Raw genomic sequence first — 25,589 nt, forward strand, 5'->3', positions numbered from 1 at the left:
TTTCCTTGGTGTTCTCATAGCCAACTAATCATAAAGTGCTCACACAAAGTACGGTTTAAATACCAATTTAATAAAATTGCACAGATGCAACTAGAGGATGAAGTGTTTTAAAGAATTAGAAAAGACACATGCATGAGTGCCAAGAATTACCAGAATATCACCTTAGGAATTTCCAGTTCCTGTTACAGAAAAAGGCTTGAATTTTGATATCAGTTACATTACTGTACTTTTCATGTAGATCTACTGATACTATCAGTATTCTAGCTTTACATTAGAGTATGCAGAGATAAAAATCCTGCCTAATAACCACAATTCTGACTGCCATTTTTGTCAGTGTGAGCTCTGTATTAAAATTAAATGTATTAAAATTAAATCAAATTTTAAAATTTGATTGACTATATGAAAGTTTTCTTGTTTGGGGTTAGTATTTCAAAACCAAGATGGCAGGGGTTTTGATTAGTTGTTCTTTCCAAGTGACTGTGGTTCCATCATGTCTTTTACCTGACAATCAAAAAAAATTGTAAAATAACACAAAACCAAAGTGAAAAAAACCCAAACCTTTAAAACTAGGAATCAATGAAATGTTCTGGAATTATTCCATCAGCTAATCCAAACTCATCCAAACTTCTTTTCCTGGTATCAGGACAGATGTCAATTCTACAATTAAATGTTCATGTCAATAAACATTTCAGCATCAAAACATTCACTCTAAGAGCAGACTGCAATATCTCATTAAAAAAAGAAAGCTTTTTACCCCCAGAATATCTTCTACTAACAACGTTTTTCTGGATCTGGCTACATAAGCAGATACTGTAGTGCCATGTGCAATGGGCCCTGCAGGAATGAGTCGTGGGTGTCCTTCTTTAGCTCCTGGTGGTGTAAATACACACAGACTCTAGTTAGAAGGAAAAAGAAAAAGAGAAAGAAAGAATAAAAAAAAGCAATTAGAACACACAATTACTTTTACAGTTGCTGCACAACTTATGTACAATAAAGCAGATAATGTCGAGAAAAACTTGAATAAACACCACTTAATTCTTCTGAAATCTTAGAAAAATCCCATTATAAAGTTTCCCAGGAACTCACAGACAACTCCTGTGGAGAACAGTGAATGACTAAAGTCAGTAATTTTTTATATCAGGGTAGGAGTGCATTTACTTTAAACACACAATACCCAGCATACAAGACTCACAGAAGCAAATATTACCTTGTATGAAAAACATTATTTTTTTTTATCTAGGATGTTCTCATTAATTTCAATAGAAAATACTCAAAAAGTAGAGATAATGTTTAAATTTCTTGCTATATAATACCAGAGATAGATGACAATGCCACACCACAATGTATTACTAGCATTCCTCATAAGAATGGCCACAGGTTGTGCCGCTGATTAATTTTACTCTCAGGATTTGCTTTCGTGAGGGCTGCAATGAGACATGAGCTGTTTTCTAGCATTAATTATTCCAGGTAAAATTTGCATGCTAAAATCCAACATCTCCTATCAGCTGTAGAAAATGAAGTGATGATATGAGGTGGATCCTCTCATAATTCCTTTCATAAATCCTTTCTTTACAAAGATGCATGGTCTGTTATAAAACATTAGTACTAAATATTTCCAAAAAAAAAGAAGCCTACACTGAAATGTTCAGAAACTAAAGAGATGCAATGTAATGCACCATATGAAGATACTCCTGAAGTGATGAAGATACCTTAGCTGTAATGAATTACCAGCATTTTGGAAGGAGAAAGTTGGGACTTTATGCTGAGGGGAAAACAAATAGTCAATAAAAAAGTATGAAATCCCTAGTCAAAACAAGATTGAAGTCTATCCAAGAAGGATCAGTAGTCCAACAGTTAGGGTATTTAGTAAGCTGAAAAGAAAAACACTCAAGATTCTGACAAAACCAGAAAGTCTTAGGCAGAAAGTCAGTCCCAAAAAATTCAGCAAGACAAGAAACTGAGTTTTCCATCCAGTAATTCATTTGTTAATATCTGATACAGATGAAAATAAAACTGTCTTAAAAATAATAATCAAATAGAGCTGCCCCAAATTATTTTAGCACTGACAAGAGATTTTTGCATTTGGAAGGAAAGATGTTTCTTCCATGGACTGAATATTCAGATTATTTACTCCATTTTGATTATAGTACAAGAACATGAAATCATGGAATATTCTGTTTATTCTTATCCTAAACCTGGACCTTATTCTTCAAACCCATTTATGCTCACAGCTTCTTTGAAGTGTGGCCTCTAGAAGTAAGATACACTTGAAAAGTCAGAATGTTTATTTTCCCTATGAATTACAAGAATGTCATTTAAAAAAAAAGGCAACATCCAAACATGAAAAATCATTTAATCAATACATTGAATCTGCCAGAACAAGCTTGCTCACTCTACCAGAATAAAAAGCTCCATTTATTCTTAGTTGTTTATAATCCAATAAGGATACATACAATTTCTAAATGAAAACTTAGTTTCACAGTTGCTTGCCTTCATAAGCTTCAGTTCATGTTTTTACATGCACTTAAATAGAATGAAAAAGAACATTTTACATAACATAGCCAAGAAAAGCACACCATGGTCTTAAAAAAAAAAAAAAAAAAAGAAAAAAAAGCACATTATTCTAATAAAACTTAAGAAACCACAGATCTTTATTTATTTAAATCAGTGTCCTGGTATAATTTTTTTTTTTTTTTTTTAAATAAAAAAGGTAGTAAAATATAGAGGGCATAGAAATATTGAAATACATATCTTTACAGAAGTCTTATCCACTACACTATATGCTTAAGATTTACTATTTTAAAAGTACTCTTGTAATATAAACAGTAACACTATAATGTGTTCAAAACTGAAAAGGTGGTTTTTGTTGCAGAGTACTGTAAAATGCAGAGATGCAACACAGTGTTTAGAGCTGACTGATGTAGTCCAAGTAGTGGAATCATTCAAAATCAATAGGACATCAGAGACCAAAAATGAATAGGACACCAGAGACCAAAGTTGATTATGCTGAAGATGCTAAAGAATAACACTTTCATTCACACCACTGTTACCTATTTAAGATATATTTGATTCTTTTTGCCAAGGTACAATTAGCAAAGTTACTGTTCTGTTTAAATTATGCGTATAAAATGTGCTTTTCCACATTCATCTTCTGAGTCATGCCCAACACTAAACACAAAACAATGCACAAATTTTTCTCCTCTCAGAAAGAGCTTCTCAAAACAAGGAAAAGAGGGAAGAAAACCAAACAGCCACTTGCACCAGAAAAAAAAGAACTCACTTCTCCCACACATACATATTTTTCTTCAGAAAAACACTTTTTCTTCACTAAATCTTCAATGGCCAAAAACCTGTGTTGACACCATAAAGTATTGCCTGCCAAAGCTGCTTTCACCTGCACAGTCTTTCCTGTGTCCTCATGTATCGCTTTGTCTGGTAAGCCCCTCTGTTGTTAACACCATGAAGTACTGCTGTAAACAAATTTCCCTATGCTGGAAAAAGTTTGAGAACATTATTTTACTTCCAGCTTCTCCAAAAAAATTGTTTCGCAGAAGCAATCCCATTCTGCTTCTACGGAAAGTTGCAAACCTGTGGCTAAGGGGTCAGTGATTGAAAAACTCTGCTAACTATCCACCCAAAAGGTTCTAAATTTTCCACTGTTCCCCCTAACTGTAGAGGTAGAAATGACTGTGCATAACAATAGATAATCTTATTCTGATCATGCAGCACTATTAAAAAGAAAGGCACTATTTCTGATAACCACATATAAACTGAAATTAATCCATAACCTTCTACCATTCCACACTGACTTTATACATGCACCTGATAAATTGCTATGAGTGTTTGCACATTCCATATTTGATGAATTTAAATCTGAATGAGTTTAAACATTTATTGCCAATTAATTAGGTGGAGATGTCTCGAATAGAAGCCATCAATGGCAAGGTCAGCCAAACAAAACAAACTGTGCTCTGCTCTACTATGGCATGTTACTGAAATAATCTCTGAGGCACCCCACAGACACAGCTTTATGGGAATCTAAAATTATCACTGTTGAAAACCAGCAGGTTTTTCACGTAAACTATCCAGCTCACATTTATTTTTTTCTTTTGCTTAAGAAAATACTTATGAAATGAAATTGTCATGGAATGTATTGCAGTAATGATAAAACTTGGGGCTCAGCTACTTTTTTCTATGAATGATTCCAGTATTCTTTTAATTTGCAAATGTACATTCCAATAATCTTTCACTAGCTCAAAAGGTAACTTGGACTGTGCCCATACAGACATCTGATATAGTGCATACAACTTCACAACTAAGTGAAGAAATGGATAGATTGGGCCTTTTCAAATTAACTTTGCATTTTCTCAGTTGGTCTGAATATTTTACTTCAAAAAAGAGAGGCTGTATTTTTGGTAATGATAATGAACAATGATTAATAATAAAAATAAGAAACCAGTGAATCTTCATCCACAAGTTAACCCATATATAGTCAATAAAAAAGGAAATATGAGACTATTAGGACCCCTGATTTCCCAAATACTATATTGATAACTCACAAAGCAGTAAAAGGAAAAGGTTGAGGAAACTGCAGGATGCTTGTGCACCACTCACAGACCTTTTTGCTCTTATTATCACTTGCAATGGGCCTTTAAGTATCAGAAAGAGATAAATACAAATAGCTCTTTACTGATAATGGAATGTCACTGTCTCTCTCTAGGCAAAAGTTAAGTAATAAAAGATAACTAGTGTAGAAAGAGCATTAGGTATGTCTGGAGCTGATGATAGAGAAGGCACCCAAAACAGGAGGTTCAGTCTGGATCTGACAAACTAACAAAAGGACAAACATTGGCTTGGAGAGAGAATCCTTTGGAAGCTTCCAGGTTCAGGCATTCTGGCACCTGGCAGTCCACAGGACTCTGCAATTCTCAATTCTGATCTGATCAATACCCTCCTTCCAGACAAAGACAGAACCTTCTTTCCTACATTAGTCTCAACTACCTTATTAACAATATTCTTCTGACAAGTTCCATATGTGTGGACCCAATTTTCTCTGAGCCTGAGAGAATTACAGCCTGTCAGTGGCTGATCTGTTCCCAAGGAAAAGTTTCTTGGGAGATCTCTCACTCACGGATAACATTACTAAACCATCTTATGAAAATAAAAAGAATTGAGAATTGATTGAGAAACCAAAACAATTCTGTATAACTGCAGATAGTGTGTTTTTCTCTTCTGCCACCAATGGGACAAGAGGTGGTGTTCCCTTGACCAATCATGCTAAACCTGTAGCGTAAGACCCTATAAAAGCTGAAAAGTTCAGAGAAAAAAGGCCCCTTTTCCTAGCAACTCATTCTGGTGTGTGCTGTGAATCCATACTTCTACATCAAGTCCAACAGCAACAGTGATGGACTTCTTTCTATAAATGTAGTAGGCAGGGGAGCACTAAAGTTTGACATCAAGAACTTCCTGTACCGTGTTAAAACCCTAGAGTACATGAGGTGCTTTCTTTCCTTCCATCTGTGACAGGACAGATTGTTCTGGTTGGGCCTAAAATCTTCAAATTTTTTCCTCCCCTCCTAGTTTAATCACTTAATTCACTTTGATAAAGTCCACAGCCAAAAAAACCTCCTATTAATTTTGATGGATGTAACAGTGTGGTTTGGATTCCACTAATGACCTATCATGAACACAGAGATCAAGAGGTTCTTAAAAAAACAAACTGAAGCAAAACAGAAAGTCCAAAATAAATTATGACTTTAACAAATGTTTAAACACTGGTGAACACAGACAAATGTTGCAAAATTCACTGTTTCATCTTGGTGGTGTTAGGCTATATAGTTGGACTCAATCATCTCTGAGCCTTTTTCCAAATTAAAAGATTCTATTACTCTATTCTATGACTCATGTTTCTTAGGCACTCTAGGTATAGGCAACATATTGCAGTCTCTAATATCTTTTTTAAATAGGAATGTATTAACAAGCCTTCCTGTCTACAGGGATGCAGAATGATGTGCTGTAACTGTTTCTTGAGGTTATAAACAACATCCTCGATTCACAGATAAACCCACCAACCTGGCTTTATGATACATAAGAAAATCAGTGTATATTCAATAAGCCATAATACCATGGTTTTTGGTGCTCTTTCCTTCATACTGTGCACTCAGTCTGGTAAAATTATTAAGAAATTGATCTTTAATCTCTTACTGGGGCTGAAAAAAAGTTCTTTACTCCTCATTTCTAACAGCTAAGAGCATGCACAGGAAGAATTACTCATGTTAATCTTGTCATGCTCGCATAACTTAGCCCCATTGTTGGTTTTCCCACTGAAAATCTAACGCTTGACAGAGACAGCAGATTAAAATCCCAATAAAAGAAAACATGAGTAGAAGCAGCAAGTCTCATAACACAATAGCATCTGCAACTACTTGACAGTTACAGCACTAAGAAAGTACTTGCAGTTTTCAGTGATTTCAATCTTTGGCTCTTCTGATGAAGAGGACAACCACAGGTGTCATTGATGCTATTTTCCTAGTCACTGTTGGTATGCAGTTTGTTGGAATCCAGTACAACACCAAATCCTATCTCACAAAAACTAGAAACCATTCAACCAACTACATAAAGTTTGACAGGATTTGAACTACAAACATGTATTCATCATCATCATCATCCACATCATCATTTCACAAACTGTTATTTCCTCTCTTTGCATAACTACTTTTAACTAAGCAAATGACTATCATAAACCAATTTTTCTAAAATTTCCTTGCAGAAAAGCAGCCTGTATATGATCAAGGTTTAATGATTAAAATGAAGGTTAAAGTACACATGTGACAAAGCATTCCACTAACAAACTATTTTGGTGGTATAGGTTGACTGCATCTTGATCTATTTTCTTCCACAGCACTTTTATCTGCTGATAAAACTGGTCCTAAAAATGCTTCATGGGAAATCATTTAATATTCAACTGACATTAAATGAAAGCCTTCATACTAAAGCATTGCTATGTGATTTGATGCTTGGGGGAAAGAAAAAATTAAAGAGAAATGGAAATTGATCAAGCTGATATTAAGTGAGTTTAATGGCTTCTGCTGCTCACATATGTTTCTGTTCAGTAACAGCAATAGATTTTACTCTTGGTAAAGGACAACTTAAATGTAAGACCACACAACCGAAAGAAAAAATTATCTGCAGATATTTACAAAGGCTATGCCCTAAGGTCTGGATTTTTAGCAAGAATAAAACTCATAAAACAGGCAAAGATGACCAAGGAAAACAAACTAACATAATTAATTTGGAAATTATTCATAGCCAAATCCCTTGGATTTGTTATCTGGCTTAGCTGAAGTAGTAACCCAATACTACATGCTAAAATCTTAAAGAGCTCTATGCAACTATATCTTGAATTTAAACACAAGTGCAGCAGTCTGACTGTATGAAGCACACAGAGATAAAATAAGCAAAAACCACCAGCAACTACCACCATTTTTTATAACAACTTGTTTCCTTTGCAATAAATCACAGTGTACTTGACAGGAGACTTGCAATTTTAAGCCACATAGTATGCACAAATGTTGGATATTTGTGAAATGAAGGTGATGCACTTACACTTACTGTACAATTACTGGCAGTTTGGTTTGGGTTTTTTTTGGTTTTGGCAGGGGGATTATGTGTTCACTCTTCTGAACAGTATTAATTTTTAACTGCACTGAACTCCTCGAAACTTTCCAGTTGATTTACACAAGAAAAAAACCACGGGAGTTATAGCAGTTCATTGACACAGAAAACCTAAGTTGCCATACCTCTCTACCATCCCTTCCATTTTAAGGCATGGTCAGCTAAGCATTTTTCTGGAAGATATTTGTCCTAATAGGTCCCAAACACTCCTCCAGGGATGAGTATCCCTGAGCATGCACAAACAACAGACTGTAGTGCTTCATTAGAACCACAACTGAGGAAGTTTTTCCAATGGCAAGTCAAGCACACTGCTTCTTGCCCTGCACACCATAGCTACTGGAGCTATTGGAAGGTATTCCCTTCCTCTCTGTCTTATCCAGGTATATCTTTACCCCTCAACTTTCTTTTCTTTAGACTAAGCAAAACCACTCTTTGTTTCCTGACCATTCTCTCTGTTCTGTCCTAAACTCACTGTCAGATCTTCTAATTCTATTTTTTTCTTAAAGTGCAGTGTTTAAATGAGCCATTATTCCATCTCGGGATTTAGCAGTGGAAAGAGAAATAAGAAAAATACTTTACACTAGGGCTAGAGTTCTGCTTGTGCTACACACATAAGTGTAATTTTTGATAAAGTAATTAACACAGAATTATTTTTACCTTCAAATTCACTAAAAAACCTAGAGTCTTTCTCAGCATGATCAACTGCCCTGCACAGAGAGAGGCAATATGTGGAAAACCAAGCGCTTTTCCTAACTCAATCGTCTGGTTTCTTCTGATCATTTCCCAAAGCCCATTTTGAAATCTAATCTGTTCCTACAAACATATCTGCAGTCCTATATTCCTTCTTCACCCATGCATTAGTGCATATATTAAGCAAAACCAGGTACCTGTCTAAATCTTTGCAGACTTACAGAAAACAACCTCCCATTCTGATAGTGAAACAGGAACAACTGGACTCTGTCTGATTTTCTAGAAATTTATGCATTCTACCTATAGTTAATATGGATGTGTGCACAGACTGGGGCATGGGAGGCTGGAGACAAGTGCCACAGAAAGGGCCCTGGGGGTCCTGGTCACTGGCAAGCAGAACAAGAGCCAGCAGTGCCCTGGCAGCCAGGAGGAAAAACCCTGTCCTGGGGGGCATCAGGCACAGCATGGCCAGCTGGGCAAGGGAGGGGATTGTCCTGCTCTGCTCTGAGCTGGGGCAGCCTCAGCTCAAGTGCTCTGTGAGGTGCCCCCCACCCAGGGAGACAAAGATTTAGTTTCAGATAAGCAGTGTTAAAATAAGAGGCATGGCTTTAAAGCCAGGGAAGAGTGGATTCCATTCCTCTGCCTCAGGGGATGGGCCCTGTGAGCCTGGGAAGAGTTACCCCATCCCGGACCCTGGTGGGGCAGCAGCCCAGGGTCTTCTGGTCAGGTTTGAGCCCCTGGAGTTTCTCCCTTGCTCTGTTCCTAGTGGTCCCTGACCCTGAACTCCACCCTGGTTCTGTCCCTCTAAACCCATCACCCTGCCTCTGTTGGGGCTCTCTGTCTCTGGATCTGAGTTTGTTCCTGTGCTGAATAAATGGTTTCATGAACAGAAGCCCACCTCGTTGGTGTCCCATGTCAGTCACTGGTAACTGTAGCTTCCCTGGACATGATCCTGCAGCCCTGGAATGCAACAGTGCTGGGGGCAGTTTTGGGTGCCACAATATAAAGGAGATCTAAATCTGTAAGTGGGGATCCAAAGGAAGGCCACAAGGATGGTGAAGGGCCTTGAAGAGCAGCCACAGGAGGAAGGGGCAAGGTCACTTGGTCTGTTCAGCCTGGAGGAGACTGAGGACAGATCTCACTGTTACAGCTTCCTTGTGAGGGGAAAAGGAGGGGCAGGCACTGATCTCTTCTCTCTGGTGCCCAGTGACAGGACCTGAGGGAATGGCCTGAAGTTGTGTCAGGGTGACTTTAGTTTGGATATCAGGAAAAGGTTCTTCACCCAAAGGGTGGTTGGGCACTGGAGCAGGCTTCCCAGGGAAGTGTTCACAGCACCAGCCTGACAGAGTTCAAGAAGTATTTGGGCAATGCTCTCAGGCACAGGGTATTTCTTGGGGTGTCCTGTGCAGTCCTGGAACTGAATTTTGATGATCCTGATGGGTCCCTCCCAACTCAGGATATTCTGTGATACTATATTCATTGTGAACACATTCCATAAGTCCATTAAGCTGAATATTAAATTAAACAAGACCAAAATTTCCCTAAAATACATTTTGACATGTATTTATTTCTTTCAGTTTGATAATTAATTGACTCAAATTCATCCTCAAACACTGCAACTAAACAAGAGGTTTCACTCTCCTTCGAGTATCTCTATTCACAGGCAAATAATAAAGCAACAGAACTCTTCCACTTTACATATTAAAAAACCCCACATGGTCTTAGAATAGATTCAAGAATAAAGACCAAAGCTTCCTGAACTGACTTGTAACTAGAAGGATTTCACCTGGAAACATGTTTAAAAGGCTCAAATTTCAGAGATGTCTATGCATTCAAAAACCGGAGACAGTTAGCAAGCTGTACATGTTTTTTCCTGGGTTAATAATTCAAATCACCCACGCCATAAATTCACTAGGTGGCACTGCATACACATCAAGCTGCAACAACTTTTGCATGACCAGACATTCAAGAATGGCTTAATAAAATACACCCTGAAGCACAGAGTATGTGCACATATTTGTGGCCTCACATAATTATTTCTTACAATAAAGCTATTGGAAACTTCTGTCTGAAGCGAGGATAATCTGTTTGTCAACACAATTTGCAGTTTTAGGAACTAAGTAACACAAGACCAAGTAAAAGCTGCTCCAAGTGTATGCCTGTTAAATTCGAAGTCATACATCTTTACGTAGGAATCACGGTGTAATCATGAGGCAAATTACTCATACAAGTGAGAACTATAAACAAGAAGTGTCTGAAGAATTGATTAATATAGTAATACATTAGGAACTCTGAAACTCTGATAAGTATTTTAGAAATACTGCCTTGTGAAGATGTCAGCTTATAGGCTTAAATCCATGCCCAGCTAGCATGACACTTAGGCAATTGATTTATACATACAGTATCCAATATGAGGCTTTCAGTAAATCCTTTAAGTCATGTTTGAAGATGATACTTAATTAAGGTCATAACAGGAGAATTATGAACTGTATATTCATCCCCATAAGTAATAAAAAAGAAAATTGAAAGAAAGTCAAGACCTTTGCTGGAGAGTTGTGAAACATTCCTGTTTGATCTGGAGCTGTTTCTGCTCTCCAGTATATAGACAGTCTTTGTAAAATGGATGCTACGTACCTTAAGAAAAAATATTTTGATTTGTGTAACTACGCTAACCCATGGACAAAGATAATTCCTTAGATATGAAGAGGAATACCAGAGGCAGTATGGGAACAGGTCTGTTCAGATCATGACCCTGATGAGGAAGCTCTACTGTTTTTAATGCGAGTACTTTTTCAATTCATTCTACCAAATTCATATCAGAGGCAGAGCCAGATTCTGATACACTGGGCAACTCCATGGGGAAGGAAGGAGCTGGATATGCAAGAAGTGCTTGCCTGCTAGAGAGCAATCATTTGAAAAGCAGAATCATCATCAGAACACTGTCAGTAAGGACTGCACTGAGTGGTAGTGCTTCCAAGCAATTTGAACACCCAGAAGGATGCTAAAATAACTGAACTGTCCACACTGGCACCATTCTGGCACCAATTCTGAGTAATACTTGCATAAAGAAATGCACTGGAATCTGCAATTGATGTGGCATCTTCTATTTCAAGCAAATTCACTCAAGTAAATATCCTGAAGGCATTCAACCTGAACTGTCAGCCAGAAGTTGCTTAGTCCTTATGCTGTTTTCCAGCTCTAATATAGTATGTAAACTTCAAGAGAGAAAGAAAATAAGGCTGTAAAAAACCTTTTTATATGGACAGATATTTTTACAAACTTATTTTTGTGCCATTAAACTCCAAAGGAATTTTTTCTAAAGCATTCTCCTCCTTTAAAGGTCAGTGTATCATCTGTGTTTTGCAAAAAGAAAGGGGCTGGCCAATCTTGAGTTTTTCCTTAAATTAGAAGAATTTTCTTTCAGTTCTGATATAATCTTCATGTAAAGAAAACTCTGCCTATATTAAATATGGCACCAAATAATGATTTACTATGCACTCTTAGTAATCCATGAAAAAAGCAATTTGTAATGATATGGCAATTTCCTCAGTATTAATAAATAATAGCACAAAGTATGTAGTAATCATTTAATGGTTTTCATTTCACAAAATTTAAGCATTTTCTTTAAAAGGAAATTATCTCATATCCTAATTAGAAACTCGCTATTTAATCCAGGCTAAAGGTAGTTAAGGATATCTCATACTGCAAAAATGTTCCTTTGATGAGATTAACGCAAGCCAAAATACTCAAATCAGGATCAATTTAAACAAGCAAAAGTGTACCTATACACATTTAAACCAGGACTGAAATGGAGTTAGTGCTTGTGCTTCAGGTTTGGTCATAAGCTTCTTTACAGAATATAGTCAGAACACACATCAGTAAATATTAGAAAACCATTTGAAAGTAGTTATCTACTCATTAATAAGATTCCTCCATTCTTACACACTCTCCTCCCAAAACTTATTTCACAAAAATACGTACACCCCCCACCCCCACACACACACTGGCTGGATAACAAGCAGATATTTTCCAAGACAATGAACAAAAAGCCCAATGCTAAATTGTGGAGAGGAGAAGGTTGAGAGGATGACAGGTGGGGGGAAGGAGGGGAAGCATTTTGCCAAATTTGCAAAATTCAAATCACAAATATAGCACCAAAATATTAAGCCACCAAAAAGCAGACACTATTCTTGAACACATGGACATAGATATTCAGCAAATACTTTGTCCAGCCCAAGGGTTTTAGGGTTTTGTTTGTTTTTTTTTTTAATTTCAGCTTAAATAATTAGCTCATTCCTGCTTTTGTTTATTGCATGAGATGCAGAATCGCTTTGTTCCCATTTTAAAAAGACATTTAATAAAAATAAATAAAAACACATTTCCAGGGTTTGCTGGGCAATGGCTAATCTCACTTGGATGCATCCTTTAAATTAAATATTCAAGAGACAAGAGCTCTTGAATTAAGCTATAATAATAAGAAATTATCCAAATTAATTTCCAATGACAATTTCTTATAAGAAGTAGGCTAATGCATGACCATTTAGTTACAAGACTACAAACATGAGTTTGGCCCAAAGCCCACTGAAGTGAATGGAAAATCTCACACTAACTTCAAAGGACTTGGGATCTGTCCCTATAATAACTACATGAAGAACATTCCATTTTGGGTGATGCAGCTACATAGCAGTGGTTAATAAAGTCAATGTGTGTTTTTAGTGGTTGGATCTTTTTTCAGGAAAGAGTTGCGCTGGAATAATGGGAAGCAAATAGATTCATCTGCCTAATATGTTATTAAAAAAAGAAAAAAAGCAGAAGGTCATATAGTACCCAGGCCCTCAGGGTATCAGAAGGCTGTGAGTAATCCCATATTATGCCACACTAATCTAATAGGAAAAAGCTCACCATAGTAAGAATTCTCTTTGTCTCAAGGCATTAAGTTAATAGCTGGCAGGCAGTCACTGCCACCAAAGCTGGCCAGCACTGTGCATTTGGGATGGAGGCTGAACTTCCTGCGGGTTCCTGCCTCTGGCAGCAGGAGGGAGCTTTTCAGTGACTGTCTGCATCACCCCCTACCCAAGACAATGAATGCTGTCACCTACTAATGAGAACCAAAGATTGCATTCATAAAGGAAAAACAACATGTTTCTTAAATTATATCTTTTGGTGAAAGAATTATTTAAAAATATATGCTATTCTTATGCTTAACAGAAGTTCAAGAGAAAACAGAACTTTTGAAAAATAAAGTGGGTTATCTTTAGTATATGAAACAATCATATCACAAAAAACGTAAAACTTCATTTCCATTTCATATAGGAAATTTCTGTATGGGCCTTCTTCCTCATCAAGTTACTTGCAGGTTTGTACATCTTCAATTCTGTTTCCACTACTTCAAAAATGTAATTTTTACCATTTTTTTCTGAATTCAAATATTGCACAAAGAGCAAAGGAAATTGGCTAATGGACTATACAAGAATAAACTATTAAAACTGGCTGTGTAAAATAAGGAAAGAAACAATGAGAAAAAATATTTTCCTCTCTACTTACTACTTGTTTCTTGAACCAATGAAAAACATAACATTTCTGTCAAATAGTGATTTTTTAGTTTGAGGGAACTGACTGAAGTACTAAACTGCATTTCCTTCTCCATGCCCATTCAAAATAACTACGAAGACATGTATATGCTAACTGTACAAATTAAACTGGATAGAAAAAGAAGTAAAGTATTCTAGCATTCAAATAACAAAACAACAAATATTGGACTCACTGTTATTTGAATTATTACATCATAATTGAAATAATAAATTTTAAACCCATTATGCCAACTAGAATCCACATCTGAAATTTACATTACCTCACTATCAAGTTGCAGCTGATAATTAACATTAAAAAAAAATCAGGGCGATAACTAGATGCAAAGTAAAGGCTATGCAGAGAGTAAGTGAATCCATGTTAAGTCTTCTGTTCCTTAAAGACAATTAATAACAGGGCTAAATCACAAGTTAAGCATCCAAAGTCAGAGAAACAATAGCATAACTGCCAAATCTTAAAAAAAACAAACAAAAAGACCAAGGATCTAAATGCAGAGAATATTTTTTTCATTACCACCATTACTATATTAGAAAACATACTTGTGAAAGTACAGAAAAGCAGCCTTTTAATCCAGTATACTTACATTATTGCATTCTCCCAGGAAATACAGTGCAAATCCATCAGCTTTTGTAGCTGCCAAGGCAACAACAAAAGAAATAATTGTACTCACAGGGATAAATCAAACTTATGCAACATCTTTGAGGTGAAACCACAGATTCAATTCCACTTAGGACAAACCTCTACACTTCTACAGGTTAAGGTCTTTTGCTGTGTCCCCTAAAATATCCAAGAGTCTACAAAGTTAGAGGTACCACAGAGTTCTTGCTCTCTTCATTGGCATCTACTGCATTCTAAAGGATAATTAGAAACAACTTCTTTATACATCTATACTCCAAGGCCTAGTGTTTGTAAATGCAAATTAATTCATACAATAGGAGTCACATAAAAAAGTATATTTACAGTATAATCCGTCAGATACCATTACAATTTCTATGAGTAAAATAAATGCCAGTTGTAAATGTTAAGTTATATTTGTCTTTGCCTTAAGAGAGAAAATCATGGGAAAATGAGGAGCTACAAATACTGCTATAAAAATGTGTTTCCAAACAAACTGTTTCTATTTTCTGCACATATTAAAAATACTGGCACTCACCAGAAAGTTTATACTTTTTAGATTTCTGCCCGATTCAGATTGTGGTATGAAACAGGGTAAAGTCAAGTTCCTTAAACTCTCAAAAGTTTAGAGCAAACCAACCATCATAACTTACCCTCAAAATCAGAACAGTATATAGCAGAAAAGGTTTTTCACCCTGCTTTACACAACAGGCTTGGATTAGGTCAGTCACTCCAAAAGTTAATAAACATTCTAGCCAGTAAAAAGGCATATCTGGTACCTATTGTTTTATGAATGAACTCAAGAATCCTTTTAGTACATTTAAGGGGAAAAATTTTACTTGTGCTCAATCAAATCAAATGGCTTTCCTAATTTCTTTGACAAAAGGAAAAAAGTTCCAAAGTGTAGTTACTTGCTCATTGTCAGCTGAGCAGGACTGGTAATTACAAGTTGAGGGCACAGTAATTTGTGTTCAGATTTTAAATCCTTCATCTGTAATACCTAAGTATATTGACCTACAAGGCAAGTGAGTACTGTAAAGGAAATAATATACAAAAAACCCTCCCATCTTCTTTACAAAAAATAAAAAAATAAATAAAATTGTAAAACATAATCTGTATTGTCAAGTCTCACTTGCTGTGTATTAACAAATTGGATTTGCTGTGAGTTGGATATTAATATCCAAATAACAGCTTCAGAAAAGTCAGCAGAGAAAAGGTTCCTTTAAAACATCATATATATAAACCAGAACTATTACTCATCATTACAAAATGATGAAGTAGCTGGGACAGTAAAACCTTTCTAAAGAGCTGACTGAAATCTACCACGACACTTCCTACTGAAGACTGAGTAAGTCCACGCTGGCTAAAAAGAAGCCAAATTACACTCATGTTGTTATTGCGAGTGATTTGTTTGTTTTTACTTTTTAACTTTTGATCATATGTAGCATTTGCTTACACATAAGGAACTTACATCAGATGGAAAAAATAGTTAAACAACTGAGTTTAAACTGAGGTCACACAAAAGATAGGCCTTCTTCCAGAGACATTTCAATTGTTTCAAAAGAAGTTTAAGAATGCAATGATATTACTGATAGATTTATTTTTTTTCAGTATTGAAACTGCAACACCATCATAGTCAATTCTTTGGTTCATTTAGCATGAGACTCTAATATCCCAACTGGATACACAACTCTGTCCAAAGATGAAATTTACTTAAGTGCAGCTAGGGATTTACCGAGGGACAGAAGGTGAACTAAGTTCAGACTGAGAGAACATCCAATGGGAACACTGTTATCCCTCAATACCTGTCTTTATTAATTTATTAATTTATTAATTAAACCACGTAAGTAATGTACTGTGCACTGATGCTGAGTAACAGCTCAGAGACATCTGAGTCTCCTTCTTACCTATTTTTATGATGCTGCTCAGTTCATACAGAAGCAGTTGGTTATCTCCTCCTGTATCCAGGCGCTGCTCTATGTAGCTGTTTAATTCGTACACTACGCCTTGCATATTCGTATCCTGGTACTAGGGAAGAAAAGATGAGAAGAACATTTTAGAATAACTGAGATGCATTTTGCAGGTTTTAAACATACATATTCTTTAAAAATAATATGTTAAGATTTCAATACTAAGCCAAGCAGAGCTGTCCTAATCCAGCTGCCTGAAGAGCAAGGTCACTGCTAAACAAGAGGCACAGCACTCCACTCTCTGTTCATTAGACATGTGTTCAAAGCACATTGAAAACAGCACTGAACAGTTAATATTTGCCTAAACTGAGACAGGATCATGGACAATGTCTAAAGAAAATGAGAGAAATTACAGTTATCAAGTAAGTAGACTTCAATTCCTTCCTTTTAAGCTTCTAGTCCACCTAGATTCCTGTGCCACCTCTTCCACCTCAGATTCATGTGCCAAATGGCAGAACTGTGCCAAGCACCAGAGCTTTCAGGTGGTGGTAACTCAGGAAGCTCAGCCTTTCAAATAGTGGAGTGATCAACACCAACCAAGTGATGGACAAAAATCACAAGTCAAAATCATGCCAGACAGTGTGGCTTCATAGGCACTTGTTCCAACTGATGATGGCAGACACAAATCAAATCTGTTGGCAGATTACAAATCAGTTAGGATATTTAGATGGGAGCCATGGGGTGCTGATTGCTGGTATGATGGAACAGCATGACATGGTTAAAATCTCACAGGAAAGAAGATGCAGCCTCCCTTCAGGGACCCAGCTGCATTTGTTTATCCATTTCCCAAGTTCTGAAGGGATGATAAAAACAGCACTAAATGTCTATGTGTATCATGACAGCATCATGAACAATAATTTCACAGAAAGCAATACTTGGCACTAAGTAAAGATTCATTACCCTGCCCAAAACTGGTAATGTGGTAACTGAAGAAAGTAATATGGTCAATTACTTACTGAACTCCATGATGCAGTAAATTACGTTGCTTAAACTAAAAATTAAGCTGGTGATATTTAGACAAATTAATGTTGCTTGAAAGACTAAGGCTTACTCTTCTGCTCATTCATACTTCAGAGACAAGTTTCATATAGATCAGACTAATATAAACTACTATGGAAAATATCATAAATGTTCAGAATATCACAGTCTAGCCCACTACCATGCCAATGTTTATGTGACCATATGTAACTGCTCAGTATTTTTCTAGATATTCTCTGTAGATGTGGGAAACCTCTACATGTGACACTTAGAGATGGATTAAGCCCATCACTTACACAATATATTTCATGATATAACTTTTATTCCCCCTCTTCTTTTTATGCATACAACACACTATATCATGAATACAGAGCACATAAAGATATGTATTTAGGATAAATTTTGATGCTTCATCTCAAAGAAACCAAAAATCTCCACAAACTTAAAAAACCAAAGTGCTTGCTGGATAATATAAATTCCCAGTTTCTTAAAATTCAGCAGGTCTTAATTTTGACTTTAAAATGGCTCTTGGGAATATACAATCTTTGCCATGACCTCTTCTTAATCTATTAATCTATTGCTCCACATGGACATATTAGAACATATGAGTCCTAGGCTGTCCAAATATTCTCCATGTATAACAAACCTGACACTTCATAATTCTTTCTGTAAAATGATGTGACAGTTATACATTTTGACAGCGATGTAAGGTCACACTGCATAAATGCATAAACTGCTGCAAGTCTTGAGTTTACAATACAGCATGCCACCACCAATATTAGCACCATATGGCAGCTGGCAAGCTTCCACTGCCTGCCCTCTGTTATGTCCCACATTTACTCCTGTATGCTTATTATTCAAAGGGAGAAAACAATAGTATAGTTTGATGCAAGTGGAGCTTTTATGCTTGCAATCTTTAACCATAAGTAGCCATAAAGCAGGAAAATGGTGAACAAGAGTCTACACTATTCAGACGTGCTAACCCCAGCCTGCAAAAATGTGTGCAGCCACATACCCTAAAGTAACAGCAGCTAATCAAGCACACATGCACAAAGCCTTTATCATCTGGAAAAATTCCTTCTCGGAACTTGGAAATGAATACACATCTTTCCGCCTGTGATGCACAGTCAGGATTTAAATCAAATCTTCAAAGGTTAAAGCTAATGCGTTAAGAGAACACATCATCAAAACGAGCCCATTGGCGTAACAGCCATGGCAGAATGACTGCTTTCCCTCTAATCAAGCAGCAGTTCAGCATGCATAATAATTACATAATAGCTAGGTGCCCTTTATCCTCACCTCTGCCACATGTGCTTGCAAACGTTTGGTAAGCAGGGAGAACCACTGCCATGCCACTGAAGAGTCGGCAGCTGCGTAATGCCAGACATCGTTACGTGGCACGCGTCTGGTGCCGACCTTCTGCGCACCCACAACTGGCCAGAGGAACACAGTTTGTCCACATTCACAATTAAGTCATTCTTAGATCAATCACCAACATAAATTTACTCCATCATGCTGTGAAATGGTTTTCATTTTATTACAGTAGAGTGAAAGAGGGGTTTTTTTATTAGGTTCTAGGCATTTTAGATTGGATGACCACAATTACGTTTGGTTGAAAAGCCACAAGAGTCTTTATGAAGCCATGTATTTAAACACTGAATAAGTCATCAGGAACCTCTGGTACGAGCACTATCCAATGTGGTTGCTAATACAGACTGGTGCATATTCGGTGTAAAACTTACTTCAAGAAAGCAACTCCTCAAAAAAATTAAACACACTTGGTGGAAAAGGAGTATTTTTACATATATATATGTATGTATGTATGTATATATGTATGTATATACACTATTATATGGAATAAGTAGAGTTTCTGAATTTGCAATTTAAACATTATTAATGCTCATAAACTTTTTCCTTAATTCATTCTTCCCATTTCTGATTTCCTTCTATTTAAGATTCAGTGTCTACAAGTAGTTTGGTATACTGACTGTAAAAATCTGAATTTCAATGTTGTTACATAAAATAATTCAACTAGACTAAAAACTAGTTTAGTACTATCATACCAGCATCATATTTCTACTAGCTGTGTATATTTTAAAGCTATGAAAATGGACTAACAATTAAGAAGGGAAATTGTGTTATAAATATTCATAATAAAATTTATGAATATAAAATAAGGTTGTTTTTACAGGATTTATGTAAAAATATTTATATGGTTCTTAGTCTTTGGAATATTGCAGTGCAATAGAAGACAACAGCCCATGACAGGTGATTAAGAATAGTTTTGTGATTTAGAATTAAAGAAGGAGGCTAGGAACATAGACATTAAAGGAGATAATATACTGTAGAGATAAATTTTAAGTATTCATTCTAAACAATTAAGACACATGGGGAAGCTAATATTTAAGTACACAATTTAATATCTAAAGTAAAAAAAACAAAAAAAAAAAACCTGAAATGAAGATTATTTCCATGCTTTGATGATCATATAGCAGCTGTGCCACAGGCATTCTATGCTTTTGCATGAAAGATAAAGCCCCTGTGCTGCAACAAAAAGCCTTCATTAATACAGCAGAGGGTCAACAAGTGCCAGCATAATCCAGAATTTGTTTTGCTTGCTCTGTAACTTCTTAATATGTCATATGAATAGCCATGAGTAAGTTTCTATGTAACACTTATTCCCGACTACAGAGCTCTTTCTCTCTACAGAGCAACAGATTCCTTGTTCTGCAACAGAACTTGGCCCTTCTGTAGGCCTCAAAGTGTCTGACCCTATTGCAGACTAGAGTTAGAATAAACAAGCACCCAAATTCCATTTAATGTGGAGAGGGGTAGCCAAATGTACTCTGGGGATGCAGAAATTCAATGGATGAGAGAAGGAAGAAAAAAAAAAAACAAAAATCAACCAAACTTGAATTTCCTGGAAAACTGTGCTATCCCAGGTTTCCCTTATTTCATTTTCTATGCCAGAGGATTCAAGAGGAGAGGGCCAATGCCTGACTCTCACTGCTGTGCAGTCTGCTTGGATGAGTGTACAATAAAAGCCTCAGCAGTGCTGAGTGACCTGATGCATCCAGTGCCACCAATTTTATCCAACTGCAAGGCACTCTAGAGCTGTCACAGGGGGACACACCATGGACAGATGGAGAAGCACTTGAAACTGGTGACATAATTTTGATCCAAGACATGTAAGCAGGCCAAAAGAGAAAAAAGCGCAAATAAACAAAGAGAAACATCTCAAACAAACAGAAAAAACCCCACCATAACCACAAAAGCACAAACAAACCAACCACAACAACAAAAACAGCCTCAAAAAATGAACAACGAAAACACTTTGTGAAATCAAAATGGCATTCTTCAGAAATAAAAAATGAACTCAGCTTTCCAGGTAAAAAGGAATTCCTGGACCAGGATTAGATTCTACTGGGGCAAATAGAGGTTTGTGCAGGGAACTTCAGCTCTTGAATAGTGTGAAATCACTGAGAACAAAGGATGTACATAGGCCAAGGACATTGTACATGGACACAGGAGTTGATAACACCCATTCTCAATCTGGTTGCATCAGTTAGTGTTTTAGATAACCAGCTTCTTCAAACTGCCTAAATTAAGCTGTCAATGGCAGCATCAAAATTTGCAGATAATGAATTAAAATAATTCTGTGCAACATTTTACACAAAAGAATGTCCTTAGGCAGGGACTGGATTTCACCCAAGGTTCTTCAATCATTTTTATAAAACTGACAGCTCCTCTCTATTAGCATACTACAGAACATAGGCAGCTGCTGAACCAAAAACAACCAAAATCGCCTCATAAATGTCCATCCAACACAAGTTTTCTTTCCTATAAAACTATAGTCTTGGCAACAGGAGTCATCAGGGAAAGAATTTAAAGATGAACTAAAAAACCTCTTGAAATAAAAAAAGAAGAACACTTGTCTGAAATCTTAATGGTCTGAATTAACTTAATATTTGATTGAGATGTCAGTCACGCTAGGTATTTTCTTACTTGATCAGAAGTATAAAAAGACAGGTCTTACATACCTATGTTCTCAATGCCATTGATATTTGCATTATAAAAACAGCAACACTTTGTACTTCTCATAAAAAAATACTTGTTGTTATAAAAATAATTAAATAAACTATTTGATTTTTTTTTTTTTCTGAAATAGATCAGCTTTCCCTTCTCTTGGGTAGCACTATGAAAAATCTCATATGCACAATTACCATCCTGATTTGAGAGACTTGGTCTATATAATTTTCCAGTTGCATCCATAACTTATTTTTTGGAAAGATAATCAATACTCAGTTACTTGTATCTTTTCTAAAGAAATACTATATATTTCTTTAGAATTTTAAAGAATTCTTAAAGGCCTTTAAGAATTTTTGCACTATTACTTTATTTAGCCACATAATAAATGTTTTTTTAAACTGAAGAATATTCTTCTGTGTTTCCTTTTTTTTATTTCTTCACAAAGGAATGCACAATTAGAAAGGAACATATTGGTGACTAAATCCAGTCCCTTGAAGGCAAAGGCGGCCTTGTAAGAGACATTTGGTTTAAAAGTACCTAAAATATTCGTTCCATGTGTCACTACACTTTATCACAATGAGTATTCAGACAGCTAGTGTAGAAACAAAGGCCAGACCTGTAAATATCACAGCAGTCACCTACTTCTTTAAATGGTAGAAATTGCTTTATTTTATTTTAGCTATAGTAATGTTATTGCACTTCTGATGACCAACCAGTGGGTATAAAGAAAGAAATGGCAGCAGGGGAAAAATGAAATAAAATAAAAAAAGGTCAACCTATTTAATGAAATCAACACAAAAATTATTATAATATTATTGTAATATATATATTATATTATATATTATAATATTATATTATTATTTTATGTGTAGTGAGATGGGTTGTGTGCATGTTTGCCATGTATGTTTATGTGTACTTTCTAGGCTTGGCACTTTCACTGGCTGCAATGTTTTGCACTGTTTATCTGCATTGATGGCTAGTTCCCATCTTGCATGGAAACTGGTGTTTGTTATTTTGGGGCATAGATAACCACAAGATAACTGCATTCTAATAACAATGAAAACACATATAAACTGCACATGTGAAAAAACAAAAATATGGATTTAGACTTCAATTAAAAAAATAATTAAATAACACAAACCCCTCAAACTTTCAAAAGGCTAATCAAGCTGCTTCTTTCAAAGTGGAAATGCTGAGCCAAAGGATGTGAAATCCTCAGACTGAAGAAAGTGGCAAGCAAACTTGCAGCACAGAGATGGCTTTCAGAGGAGCAATGAGCTTGGAGAGGAAACTCAAAAAAAATCAGAAGAGGTAACTGGGCTTGGCTGGAGTAACCAGTTTTCTTTAAACTTGGACACTGGAAAGCAAGAAACTATAAAGAGCAGTCTTAACTGAGGTGATTAATTTTAATGCTTGTACATAGCCTCAGAGAAAACTGCTCCTACACGCATTTGTCTGACGTCTATTCTTCTTGTTTTGACTGGAGAGGACATAGGTTAGAACTTGCACGGTAAATAAAGTATAGCATTGCAGCACCATATGCAGGTATTTATGAATTTTTTCTTCACTCATCAAACACCTTCATGACAAAAGCAAAGAAAGGAAAATACGAGATGACATTTGGCAGCACAGGCCCTATTATGATGCAAACCAGCTCTCTTACTCTGCACAGAAAGGATTCACTAGTTTTGAAGGCACACATTTCCCAGCCTTTTTATGTAGCTGATTTCCAAGCTTCAGAGAGATGGTGAACACCTTTCCTAGACGAAGCTTCTTGCCCCATAGCCCCCACTCACTGACGTCCATTCTAACCTTCCCATCAGCTCCCTCCCTGTTACCAAATGGTAACACAGAAATAAAAAGCTTAACAATAGGAAAAATATATCATAAAAAGAAAAGTCTTCACTTGTGATAAAAGAACATTATGATTACATAGAAGTAACCATATAATCTGTTATTAACTGTAAGGCTCATAAAACTTCATGAATATCTCAATTATATCACCTCTACAGATTATATAATAAAACAGCATAATGAGCTTCAGTTTAACTTGACAAGGCTGAATACTGCTCCTCTTTTTAAAAAGCTTTTTATAAAATGACATTCCCTCCTAATACTTGACTTGCAAGCACTCTAAAGACACCATGTACAAAATTAAAAATAAACTTCTTCATTTTCCTACCACTGTTGCATATCACTACCACAGTATTCACAAGGTTTTCTTTTTAAAGAAGCCAGCTTATACAAGCATCTTCTCGTGACAATAGGTGCAGTGCCATTTGCAACACTTCTAAAGGCTAAATATATATTTATATATATATATTTATATTTGTTCTAGTTCCCCTAACTTTTTGATTCATTTGTTCTCAGTTCTGGGACGATGTGAAAACATTTAAATCCCATCTTTAATAAGAAGATACTACAAGGAAGGGGCTTGCTTTGCCAATGTGTCATAAAGAGCCTTTATTATCAGTTGCACAGTGAAGATACATGCAATTACCGCAACTATTTACTGAAAACACACTTGCTAATTCTGTGACTGGCAGTGACATACTGTGCTGGGTGCTGGCTGGTGTCAAGGCAGCTGCCAAAAAGCTGCAAGTCCAAAAAGGGGAAAGGAGAGGATTAAAGCATCATTCCTGTTTCCAAGAATAAAGTACTCTAAATGAGCAAGTCACTTGCTAGGTAATAATTTTCTGGTGTTTATATGGTAAACTTCTACAAAGTGAATTGCTGTTGGCATTGCCAGAGTTTACAAAGCAAAGGTACTTGCCAAAAGGCAGCTTCCCTGGAAGCATTGTTCAAGTAAACATGGAATGGAAAGTTATTAAGCAAAATGAACAATTTTGCCGTGATCATATCAGGGACATTGAGTATTTTCATTTATACTTTGGAATCTGAGGTACAAAAAAGCACACAGTGATCACGGGAAACTTAGCAGCACGTAGAACAGAATCCTGGCTATAGTTCATGAAGGAATGGGGTTATTTTTGCCAGCTGAAAAGAATAACATGTCTCCAAAGCGCACTGTTTTCACTAATGTTGTCAGAGAGCTACATCTTTAGTCTAGATGTGCACGAACACACATGCACTCAGTGCTCAAACTCACACTTCTCTATTTTAGTTTCTATTGCAGATGAAACAGCAAAATAACAAAGTATTCAGCTTAAGTTTTCTTTGTCCAAGCAGTTCAATAGTTGGTTTTCTTTCTGAAATCCCTCTGCCCAGAAAACCACTTATGTAGCTAGGATGGATGGGATCAGCCAACACACATCTGCACAATAAGTGAGCAGAGGAAGCTCAGCATTTCCAAGGATGTTCTCAATACTGCATCATGCAAAAAAAAAAGGGATTCTGTCCCCAGTTACATATATTTCATAGACATTGGAAACCAGTATTTAGAAAAAAAGTTCACAGGTTCACCAGTCACAGATGCTCATAAGGTATTTTGTAACCAGAGCTGTTCTTAAGCCAAAAGCAGTCTACAGGAATCAGGAAATCTTTCCCCTCCACCACCCATCAGATGCTATGTCAGGCCAAACGAGGAAATCTTTCCATATAATTTCTGAACACCAAAATATTGACAAAATTGCCATTAGTAGACCAGAATTAAAAATAATAAATTTTGAAAAACTTCTTTTCTATTCTACAATTCTCAAAATTTAAATTATGTGCAACTTACCTCCTATTTTCTCTTTCTCCTCTCCCCTTCTTTCAAAAACTTGAAGTGCCAACATCCAAGTTTGCTTTTTTATTTTAATTTTATACTAAGAAGCTAAAAATATATTCAAAATGCAGTTGCCATAAAAGAGGATTTCTAAACTTACATTTCAAAATTTCTTAAATTTTCAAAGCATGAAACTGCAACATAAAACTCTTGAAAATACTGAAATCTCCTTTTAACAATTAAAGATTTTTTGCAGTATATTCCTACCTCATTTTGTAGCTAACATGGTATTGTTAAGCAATCGGTGCTTTAATCTTGCTATAAATTTCCTTTCACTAACCCTGATTTTTTCTTCCCTATGATACAAGCTGCTTCTT

At 36.1% G+C, this 25,589-nt stretch overlaps 1 protein-coding gene across 2 annotated transcripts in view; it reads right to left on the reverse strand.

The window, feature by feature from the left end:
• Positions 1-25,589, reverse strand: part of PDE10A (phosphodiesterase 10A) — a 173,116-nt gene that overhangs the window by 42,486 nt on the left and 105,041 nt on the right. For both annotated transcript variants that reach the window (XM_015621170.3, XM_015621168.3), the window contains exons 4-6: positions 16,476-16,596; positions 14,537-14,586; positions 755-895 (exon numbers count right to left, since the gene is read on the reverse strand). In XM_015621170.3, coding sequence (XP_015476656.1) covers positions 755-895; positions 14,537-14,586; positions 16,476-16,596 — 312 coding nt within the window. The remainder of the gene's footprint in view (positions 1-754; positions 896-14,536; positions 14,587-16,475; positions 16,597-25,589) is intronic.

The sequence above is a fragment of the Parus major genome, chromosome 3, assembly GCF_001522545.3.
Source record: "Parus major isolate Abel chromosome 3, Parus_major1.1, whole genome shotgun sequence".
Classification (NCBI taxonomy): domain Eukaryota; kingdom Metazoa; phylum Chordata; class Aves; order Passeriformes; family Paridae; genus Parus; species Parus major.